At 39.8% G+C, this 11,306-nt stretch overlaps 1 protein-coding gene across 3 annotated transcripts; it reads right to left on the bottom strand.

Annotated features, from left to right (window-relative positions):
* Window positions 1-787: 787 nt before the first annotated feature.
* On the bottom strand, window positions 788-8,682 carry LOC107542236 (uncharacterized). Of its 3 annotated transcripts, XM_016219495.2 has the most exons (3): window positions 5,507-8,682; window positions 4,705-4,831; window positions 788-3,123 (listed from the first exon to the last, which is right to left on the bottom strand). In XM_016219495.2, exons 1-3 carry the CDS (start codon window positions 5,519-5,521, stop codon window positions 1,721-1,723), a joined length of 1,545 nt encoding a protein of 514 aa, XP_016074981.1. In that variant the 5' UTR covers window positions 5,522-8,682; the 3' UTR covers window positions 788-1,720. The 3 variants fall into 3 exon arrangements, with proteins under 3 accessions (XP_016074981.1, XP_087682883.1, XP_016074984.2); XM_087826757.1 differs by lacking the exons at window positions 4,705-4,831; window positions 5,507-8,682 and adding an exon at window positions 4,884-5,233; XM_016219498.2 differs by lacking the exon at window positions 5,507-8,682 and having other exon boundaries at window positions 4,709-4,827.
* Window positions 8,683-11,306: the final 2,624 nt, after the last annotated feature.

Here is an 11,306-nt window from a genome sequence, read left to right as displayed (position 1 = left end):
CACACGTTTTTGCAGTATGGGAGGTTCCACCCTCAAGAGGACCAGGCCTTCGCTTCATCCAAGGGATTCTGGGTTTGTGAACTGGCCACATTTTAGAACTGATTTAGGAGCTGGGACTCTGTTCTTGGTGATTCAAATGAGACATTCGTTCATTTGACCTAGAACTTTGCAACCTATATAGATCAAAAAACAATTTAGTAGACTTGCTATCTATTTACTTACTAGGGACTCCAAGATCAACAGGAAAGGTTAAGAAGCCAATGCATGATGACGTGAAGCTTTCAGGTCATTATGGTTGAGCGAGCTGGAATTTGAGGCCATGAGCTTGTCTTTCTCATTCCCACTTTCTCCAGCAGTTAGAAGCAACTACTCCTTAGTTTGATCAATATGTTCTAAAGTAATATCTCATGGTAATCCAGAACCTTGCTTTCAATGGTTACTTCACTAGGAGTATCAAATATGTTATGGAAATATATAATTTAAACAAATTCCTATTGATGCGCACTTATTTCCACTCTAAAAATTGTGTGGCAGCTTGGCTGGGTGTGGCTCAGGAGTTGAGCATTGACCTAGGACCCAGGAGATCATGATTCGATTCCCAGTCAGAGCACATGCCCAAGTTGCGGGCTCAATCCCCAGTCGGGGCATGCAGGAGGCAGCCGATCAGTGACAATGCTCTCATCATTGATGTTTCTACCTCTCTATCTCCCTCTCCCTTCCTCTCTCTGAAATCAATAAAGATATATTTAAAAAATAAAATAATAAAAATTGTGTGACATTATTGATGTGGTATTCACCGTTTATTTGAATCTCATAATCTTAAATTCTTACACTATGATTTCTAAGTCAAAGAATTGTACTTTACACATTGTTATATCTAATTTTCAAAAGATGTGTTTTTACCAAAAAAGAAAATCATGTAAGTGGCATTCCTGCACCAGTAATGAATACATTTGACGAAATTACCAAATCCCAACAAGTTTTTCTGGTATTTATTTCATGGGGATAAGGGAAGAATACAGGAAGTTGAGAAACTAAACATCCTTCAAATTTGGTATAGCCCCGATCAGAGAAGTTTGACAAAAGAAATGCTACAGTTAGAAGGCAATCATATCAAAGCCTACATGGAAATATGGAAATTTAAAACACAATGAATTCGAGATTAAGAAAACTTTTAACAATGGTACCAAATCTGACACTTTTAATGGGTTACTTTGTACCTTTGCCTTAACACTGTTGAACAATTTCAGTTGTGGTATGTGCAATAGCCAATTATTACAAAGTTAAAACTGTCTGCACTATGAGAAAAACCAAAAGTGAGAAAATTTACACTATATATACCAATGGAATACCAGACAGGAACTCAAATAATAAGAATCCAGCCTCAGTACAGAGCCAGAGGGTAGGCAGGAGCTAAATGCGAGGATACTACCAAAATAATGCTGTGGTATGCAGTACCCAGTGCATTTCTGCATTTCAATTCATGTCTGTTTCTCTGAATGGTTTATTTCTGCAGGTTTCCTCTTCCAGATACAATTTTTAAATATATCTTCTCCCTTTGATTGATTTAACAAACATGTATTGAGTACATATACAAAGTGCTAATCAACGTTAAGGTTGTGTAGGTTCAGCAGCAAACAAGCTCCCTGTCCTCATGCTCCCTACTTCGTGTGGTCTCCGAATCACCGGGACATGTTGAGCTATGGCTGAAACATTCACTTCACTGAAACAAACGTTTTCCTTCCTCTGAGAATGGATGAAATTTATCACCAACATGACTTCTGTAATGAATTTTAAAGTATGAACTTGACCTGAAGCTCTTACCACATACTTCACACTTGTAAGGTTTCTCCCTTATGTGAACTCTCTGATGAGATTGTAGATGTGCAAACTGACTGAAGAGCTTACCACACACATCACATTTGTATGGTTTCTCTCCAGTGTGAACTCTCTGATGAAGTTTAAGGTGCGAGGCCCTACTTAAGTGCTTACCACATACCCAGCATGTATACGGTTTCTCTCCTGTGTGGATGCTCCGGTGCACATCAAGATCCAAGATGGTCTTGTAGCCCTTCCCGCACTCCTCACATTTGTATGGCTTTTCTCTGGTGTGGACATTTTGATGAGCTTGCAGGTATGCTTTCCGACCAAATCTCTTCCCACACTCTTCACATTTGAATGGTTTTTCTCCACTGTGGACTCGCTGATGGGTCAAAAGATGTGAGGCCCATCTGTAGCTCTTCCCACATTCCTCACAATGATAGGGTTTCTCTTTTGTGTGAATCCTCTGATGGTAATAAAGATCTGCCCTAGAGTAGAAGCTCTTTCCACAATTGTCACATTTGTATAGTTTCTGTTCCATGTGGGTGCTCTTATGGATATGAAGATGTGAGCACCAACTGAAGCACTTCCCACACTCTTCACATTTGTATGGTTTCTCTCCTGTGTGGACCACACAATGACTATTAAGTGCTGATCTACGACGGAAGTTCTTCCCACATATATCACATCTGAATGGTTTCTCCCCAGTGTGGACTCTCTGATGGTTGTGAAGATGGTAAGCATGAATGAAGGCCCTCCCACATTCCTCACACTTAAAAGGTTTCTCTCCTGAGTGTAATTTGCAATGGTCACTAAGTGTTGCCCTACGACTGAAGCCTTTCCCACACTGCTCACATTTGAATGGCTTTTCTACAGTGTGGACTTTCTGATGAGTTTGCAGACGTGAGCTCTGACTGAATTCCTTACCACACTTATCACACTTATAGCATTTCTCTCCCAAGTGAACTCTCTGATGAATACGGAGTGCTGAGCTATGGAAGAAGCTTTTTCCACACTCATCACATGTATGAGACCTCTCTCCTGAGTGTATTTGTTGATGAAGATCAAAGATGGAGATATCACTAAAGAATTTTTTACATTCATTATACTGGTAAGGTTCCTGGCCTGTGTGAGTTATAGATAGTCCTGTGCCAACCTGGCTGGAGAACTGAGAACTCTTTATCATGGAGACTTGACTCCTGATTAGGTCACTTGCAATTCGTTGCCATATATGCCAGCAAGAAAGTTCTTCATGTGGTTCTGGTTCTGGAACAGTCTCCATCTCATATTGGATCTTGCCTCCTATAAGGAGAGAAAATGCAGAGATGTGGACAAGTGAAGACCTTGTTTAGTGTCTTCAAGATTTCACATTTAGGAGAGAGCATGAGATGTCAATAAATCCAGGGACTATTCTCTATGTCCTTTAGGTATGTATCATGGTCTCTGGTTTACATGCCTACAGAAACCAAGAGGTAGTCAGTCCAGTAGGTTCTTATTCACCAAGCATCAATGAAAGCAATTTAGAACCACACCAAGTTTCCTATGTGAGGTACAAGTTAGAAATCAAAGTCTTCATAGCAAATATACGAATATGATACATGTTAATCTGTTGCTATTTCTACTGAATTTCATAATCAGTGTAAACTCTTGGAGAGTAAATTATGCAGCAAATAAATTATATACACAATGAAGTGTGAATCAATACAAACTTTAAGGAAAATCAGTAACATAATTAATACTTTGTATATCTGCTTTTACGTTACAAATCCTTAGGTAGGAGAAAACTTAATCTTACCAAAAGGGGGATCTGGTCTTTGCCCTCGACATCTGACAGATAAGCTCTAAGCATGTGAAATGTCATGTCTGAAAAGAGCCTGAAGGTCTGGAGTCACATTGGCTGGTCTAACAATACGATTTAGGAATGAGGCTGACCACACCAGAAAGACCAAAATGTGACTGGATAAAGCTTTTAGTTACCTGGTAGTGTGAACCAGGAGACAGAATAACCTCTCCTGGTGTGAACAAGGAGACAGGTACACTGGCCATGTGATGGAACTCCCATAATTACTCTGGACACTGAAGCTCAGGTGAGCTTCCCTGATTGGCAATACCCTGTGTGTAATTTCACACCTTTATGTTGGCAAGTAACATGGAAACACATCCTTGGCTCCACGCAGAGGACAGTGGAAGCTCTGTGTCTGGCTCTTCCCTAGATTACCTTTCCTGTGCCTTTTCTCTTACTTAATTGTAAGGTGAATTCTTCTCTGCAATAAACACTAACCACGAATATAACAGCATTCAGTAAGTTCTATCACGCCTTTTAGAGACTCATCAATGTGAAGGTAGTTTGGGAACCCACCAAACTTGCAGTTGGTGTAAAGTGCAGGAGGAGTGTAAGTCCCTCTAAACTCTGTAGTTGGCTAAACTCTTTACAATCCTATATATCAAAAACCTAGCCCAGGCAGTGAGGCTCAGCAGTTCAATCCCTAGTCAGGGTGTGTGTGAGAGGCAACCAATCAATGTTTCTCTCTTACATCAATGTTTCTCTCTCCCTCTTTCTCTCTAAAAATCAATAAAAACATATCCTTAGGTGAGGATTAAAAAAAATTTGAGAGTAGGACTCAGTTGGTTTTATAGCTCATGATAAGGTCAGAAATTGACACAGTAGAGCAGTATACTGTGCATTTACAGTTCCTTAACAGAACACAAATTTGCCTGTTGATAAAAACCAAAATAATCTTCTCTATGTGTCCCCTATATATTAGAAAAGTCAGACCCCCAAACTCAGGGAACCATTTCAAGGGCTCCAAAGCCTTAAACACCCAGGGATATAAAGCCACTCCTGAGAGCTGACATTCAGTTACAGAGGGCGCCTGTCCTCACCCACTGAGACCAGGTTCTGGAAGTTCTCCAGCATCACATCTCGGTACAGCTTCCTCTGGGACGGGTCCAGAAGCTCCAGCTCCTCCTCCGTGAAGACCACAGCCACGTCCTTGAAGGTCACTGCCCCCTATGACACCAAACACGTCATCTCAATCAGTGCTGAGCAGATGCTATCTTACCTGTCCTTTCAAACAGAATGGCGAATATTCCTTCATTCTTGCTTGGTTTCCTGTGTGAACCTAGGTGGGTTTCTTCTCAGTTTTTCCCTATTTACATGGAAGATGAAATGAAGAAACTCCTTATCCAGCAGTGCAAAGGAATAAGTCCCTGGCATATCCAGCAAGACTGGACTTTTTTTTTTTTTTTTAAATATACTTATTGATTTGAGAAGGAGAAGGAAACATCAATTTGTTGTTCCACTTATTTATGCATTCATTGGTTGCTTCTTGTATGTTCCCTGGCCGGAAATTAAACCCAAAACCTTGGTGTACTGGCATGACACTCTAATCAACTGAGCTACCTGGCCAGGGCAAGACTAGACATTTTTAAAAACATTTTTATTCATTTTTAGAGACAGAAAGGGAGAGGGAGATAGAGAAAAATTGATGTGAGAGTGGAACATCAATCCACTGCCTCCTGCAAACACTAAACACTATAAATACTAAACAATCACTAAAAGCAAATACAAAGTAAACAGGTCTTTAAATACCTGGTGTTCTTGAGTCATCTCAAGAAAGGAAAAAACATGTGGCCTGAGTAGTGAGATGGAATTTTAAGAGTAAGAAAGAAGAGCCATACGCACCTTAAATGTGGTCATTTTGTCTTCTTACTTCTGGAAATGTACAGATTCTGAGATATGGAGAGTCCTGGTAGGCAGAACTGTGCCTGGTAGTGTCTGGAAAGATAGAAAAAGGACATGAAACAGTGATCGGGATGTTGCTCACTCCATGAATGCTTACTGTGAATTAGCCAAGGAGCCCCTTTCTTGAGGTAGCTGCTGCTGTACACAGCTTAAAGAGATCTCAGCAGGGCCTCGATTCCTGCACAACACACACACTGGCACCATCTCCAACACTGCCTTGTGGCACCCAAGGTAATGAATCAGATTCTGGAATGATACCAATTGAGACAATAGAATGTCGGGAGCAAGAATCATATCTGGGTTCAAATCCTAGCTCAGCTTGTCACTTAGCTGGGTCATTTTGGGCAAACGAATAACATCTCTTTTCCTCAACTGTATCATCTATACAACTGAGAGAATTTTATTTCCCAACTTAACTGAAATGTTCAGAGCTGGACAGCACTTTGAATACTACCAGGGTTTCTTATTTTTGTAGCTATAGAAAAAAAGATGATACTTGGTAATACAAACTTGGTCTTTTAATGTGATCACTTCCAAAAGACACTGTATGGTCTCTGGACTTCTGACGTGATTCTTTTGTTCTGTGAAGGACTCTCATAAAATCTGAAAAATTTGTTAACTCTGTCTCACTGTCTTCCCTAATAATGTGTTGCCTTAAACAGTAATTTTGAAATTGCCACAGACAACTGTTTTCTACAACAAACAAACATTGGTTTCTAGTGTCTGTTAAGAAACACAAGATTCTGGAAAAGAGTTTTGGAAAACAGTTTTGGCAGTTTCTTAAAAAGTTAAATCTAAAGCTACAAATCAACCAAACAATTCCACTTCTAGGCATCTATCCAAGAGAAATGAAGACATTATCTCCACACAAAAACTTACACATAAGTGTTTATAAAACTGTTATTCATAAGAACCTCAAACAGTAAACAACTAAGTGTGGTATGTCCACAATGAAATATTCATGGGCAATAAAAAGGAATAAAATTATGATATATACTACAACAAGGATGTTGAATCATTATAAGTGAAAGAGCCAGTGTCAAAAGACGACATATTGTAAATCCCATTTAAATAAAAGGTTCACAATACAAAGACAGGAAGTAAGCTAGCTGTTGGGGTATGAGAACTGAGATTAACTATAAATGGGAATAAACCATCTTTCTTCTTAATTTAAATTCTTTTTTTTTTTTTTTTTAATATATCTTTATTGATTTCAGAGAGAGGAAAGGAGGGGGAGAGAGGTAGAAACATCAATGATGAGAGAGTCATTGATCGTCTGCCTCCTGCAAGCCCCCAACTGGGGATCGAGCCCGCAACCTGAGCATGTGCCCTGACAGGGAATCGAACCCTAATCGCCTGGATCCTAGGTCGACGCTCAACCGCTGAGCCACACCCGGCCGGGCTAAATTCTTTATTGTTGACGCTTGCAGATGTCCCCCATCCCTTCCACCCCCCACTTTGCTCACCTCCACCTAGGGGAATAAACAATCTTATTATAGGAATGAAAATGTTCTAAAACTGAATTATGGGAATAGTTACATCACTCAATGTTACAAAAGTCAATGAATTGTACACATGCAAAGCCAAAATTCTTATGTGTAATATATATGTCAATTAAGTTGTTTTTAAGAATCATTTAATAAGCTACATCTCATTTAAATTAACAAGACTGGATTCTGAGTCCATATGGATACAGAGTTTATATTTGAGTGAACAAACAAGTGCAAAAAACAGGGAAGCTCATCTTTACTAATGGGATAGACAGTTCCTTCTCCAAGTGAACAAAGCTGACATCAGCAATATAAAGCCAGAAAAGATTCTTTGGTTCCTGTTACGTTGGCTGAAAAGTACACCTCACCAACCCTGTGGAATCTCTGCCAACAATAAATCCAATTGTGAAATATACCAGGTAAACTTCAAATGATGAGCTTTCTCCAAATGAACTTGCCTAAACCCTTCAAAAACATCGTGAAGAAAATGATGGAGGTTGAGAAATCATTCTGGATTAAAGGAAACAACAACAAACTAGACAGCAAAACGCAATCCAAAATATTGGACTTAACTGGGGGGAAAACAATTATAAGGATTTTAAATGAAAGACAGAACAAATTTAAATACGGACTGTGGACTGGATAACAGTACATTAACAATATAATTACTTTCTGATTTTGATCATGATACTGTGATTATGGAAGAGAATGTCCTTGTTCTTAGAAAATATACACAAATATTTAGTGGCAAAGAGGAACCATGTTACATCACAACTCAAAATTTTCAGGGGGAAATAAGAGAGGTATGATAAAACTGTGAAGAAAAAAATGGCAAGGGAAGTTGATAGCTGACAACAGCTAGGACTTGGTGTTTTCAACTTATCATTGATAATTTCTAGAATACCAACAGTTTTTAGACTGTTACTAACCATGGTACAACAAGAAATGCAGTCCTTTTTGAGAAGTAAAGGCTGGAGGGGTAAAGGAGGCTCTGAAATACTAGGTTATGTCTCTGTTAAAAAACAAAATTCAGCTGGGTAAATTTTAAAGATCTTACTGGCTTTGTTCATTGATTCACGAATTGGTAGCATCCAATCTACCAATAGAAAGGAGCTCCAGGAGCTGTAGACAATGAAAGACTTTTTTTTTTAAATATGCACAATGGAGCAAGAATAAGGAAGTTATATTAGAAAAAAAGCAGCAAGCTTGGTTATTGCAAGGTCAGCTCCTTTAGGGGATGGCAAAGGTCCATCAGGCAGATGACCTAACTAGTGCTAATCTGGAGATTCCTGATTGACTAGTTTAAGATTCCACTTCTGGGAGAGGTGAAATTGTCATTAAGTCTCAGCTTGGTGATATGGGACTTATCATAAGTGACTCTGTCCCTGAGAAATGGCAGAGATGGCGTGCTTTCCCCAATCCCTGCTCCTTTCCAGCCAGAAATGGTTTGGAAGTCCAGCTTCCCACAGAGATCAAAGAGAAATGCCAGGGGCACTGCAGAGGGAACTCTTCACCCATTTGACTTCTGGGTTTTCTGGAGACTGAGCACTTCCCCAAACTAAAGAGCATTAATAACAAGAAGCCTCCATTCCCCACCTGGTAAGAACTGCCTTAAGACTTACTTATACTATCTCGTTTAATTCTCAAACCACTGTATTAGGAAGGTAGTAACGTCATCCCAAATTTACAGAAAAACATCGGAGACAGACATTTAGGTAATTTGATCAACGTTATACCTCGGGAACCGGCAGAGCCGGAGGAAGGTGCGCCGCCTCGGGAGGCGCTTGAAAGCGCCGGGACCCGACCGCCCCAAACACGAACAGGCTGGGCCGAGGCGAATGCCACCCGCCCAAGCCCTGAAACCACCCCTTTCGGATACAACCTCTTTCTCGTAAACCGATGGCCGGGTCGTACCAGGACCCAGAGAAGTTCGGCGGGTTCACCAAACACCGAGGCGACTTACCGCAGCGCAGGGAATGCAGGCGGTAACCAACACACCTAAGGCGGAAGTGCTACGCTTGGAAATACATTTCCCAGAATCCCCCTGCCCCGGCTGCGCCTTTGCGGAAGTACCCGAGTCTCTAGGACCGTTGGACTACATTCCCCAGAAAGCCAGAGGAGAACACGGTCCACATTCTCACCCTCAGCAGGCGGAAGTGCTTGATGCTCCTCGGAGATGAGCCACAGTTCCCATAAAACTCGTGGGAACGAAGTTCACGCTGTCGACCGCAGGGCGCTAATGTGGGAGTAAGCGCACTGAGGGCTAGTGTCACCCTCTCCTGACTCCACGAGCGGAAATTTTTCGATAAGCATGATTTCCTGGCGTCTAAATGTCTTCAGTTATTACAGTATTGTTGGAAAAGTAAACAGTGAGCCCCGAGATTAAAAATTAACCTCAAACTAGGAAATGTTCAGTTTAGGGGCAGTAGGGAGATGAAAGGAGGGTAACGTTGAGTATAATCTTACCTGTATGAGAATTAAAGCTGGGTATTTGAAGGATGGGCGTGGATGAGTGGTTTTGGAGAGGCAATGGTGTGCAAAGAAGGTATCAGTCTCTACTCTTGAGGTAGTGGTACCTGCTTTGGTAGAATATAATGCTGCAATAAGGAATCATATGTAAAGTTACTAAACACTATTAGTCATAATGGAAATTCAAATTAAAGTAATACTAGACATCATTACATTCTTACAAGAGCTAAAATTAAAAGACAAAAAACTTTAAAAAATTTAAAAAGGAAAAAGGAGGGGGAAAAAGACCCCCAAAAATTTAGCAAAATGCCAACACTCTCATGCTGCTCTTTGTAGTGTAAGTTGGTACAACCACTTTAAACATATTTGAAGGTATGTACTAAAACTAAAGATATTCATATGCCATAACCCTTGGGTCAACCCATACACACATCTCTCAAATTAATATATCCAAACATTCAGCCAAAGAAGTTTTCCAGTATGCTGATACCAACACTACTTTTAAGAGCCAAGTGTGGAATTACCCAAACACCATAATAGAATGGATTATTGGTAAATTAACACATTGTAAAAATATCCACCAATGAGAGTGAATAAAATTCATCTAGCCCCCAAGTTTGAGTTTTATATAGTGTTGAGATGAACTTTGACACAAAATAATTTCTGTAAAATACAAAAACAAACTCAGCAAATCTATCATGTTACAAGTTAGTGACTGCCATAGTAAAAGGGTTGTGACTAGAATGAGGCATCAGGGGTGCTTGTAGGGTGTTGGATTTTTCCTGGTCCTCCAAGAAATTAACACTAAGAATTTAATGAACAAGAATATTAAGGGAAAGGCAGAAGCCAAGGGTGGCTCTAAGAACCATCTGACCTTGATGCAACTGTTACCCAGACTGAAGGACAGTGAGAAGAAATATTTGGTGGAATGATCATTTAGCCTTTTAAGCTATGAAATATTCACCAAAACCATCAGAGGGTTCTTGGAGAAAAAGTCACTGCAAAGAGAAATTCTAGTCTACACAAATGAGCCTGCTTAGAATTTCTATTGCATTAGCTGGGATCATCCAATGGCAGAGTAGCCTCTGAGGAATGTAGTTTTAGAGCAAAGCATCAGGGACTTTTGTTCAATTGTGCTGTCTGTAACTGGATATGTATAAAGCAGAAGGCTGTCCCTCAATTTGAGTTTATCTATGTTTCTGCATGATTACATTCAGGTTGTATATTTTTGACAGAAACAATATATAAGTGATACTGGGTCCTCAGTAATCATATCTGGAGATCTGAAATGCTGGTTTGTTCTGATTGTAATGTTAACTTTTATCTCTTAGTGAATGTGATAGTTATCAAATTTGGCCACAGTAAACTTACTATATTTTCATCTGTAATTAATAATTTATATAGAGATATTGGATCTATGTAATATTCTGTTCCTCCTTGAACTTTCACCTAGTATTTTTAGCATTCCTTAGTGATCCTTGCCTGGACTTGTCATTACTATGATGGGGTTGATTTCCAATTCCACCATTACTTCTACATTTATGGATTAGCTTTCTATTATAAGTAAGAGTTTATATTTCTTTCTTTCCTTTTTTCCAATCTTTCCTCATTGCACGGGGCACCACTCAGCCAACTGAGCCACACCAGCCAGAACTGAAACCATAAAATGTTTAGGTTTTTAAAAGGCGATAAACTTCCATGTTATTAACCAGTGCCACCCCAATGAATTTAATTTTTTAAAAAGGAGAAAAATCTTTGTGACCTTGGATTAGGCAGGGTTC

This window comes from Miniopterus natalensis, chromosome 18, assembly GCF_054644295.1.
Source record: "Miniopterus natalensis isolate mMinNat1 chromosome 18, mMinNat1.hap1, whole genome shotgun sequence".
NCBI classification, from domain to species: Eukaryota; Metazoa; Chordata; class Mammalia; order Chiroptera; family Miniopteridae; genus Miniopterus; species Miniopterus natalensis.
This window is presented reverse-complemented; position numbering and strand designations above follow the sequence as displayed.

Bases quoted from the DNA above. Each gene is read 5' to 3' on its own strand.
- LOC107542236 (XM_016219495.2), bottom strand. The intron at 3,124-4,704 runs GTGAGGACAGGC...CTCTCCTTATAG, and splicing joins CCAGAACCTGGTCTCAGTGG to GAGGCAAGATCCAATATGAG.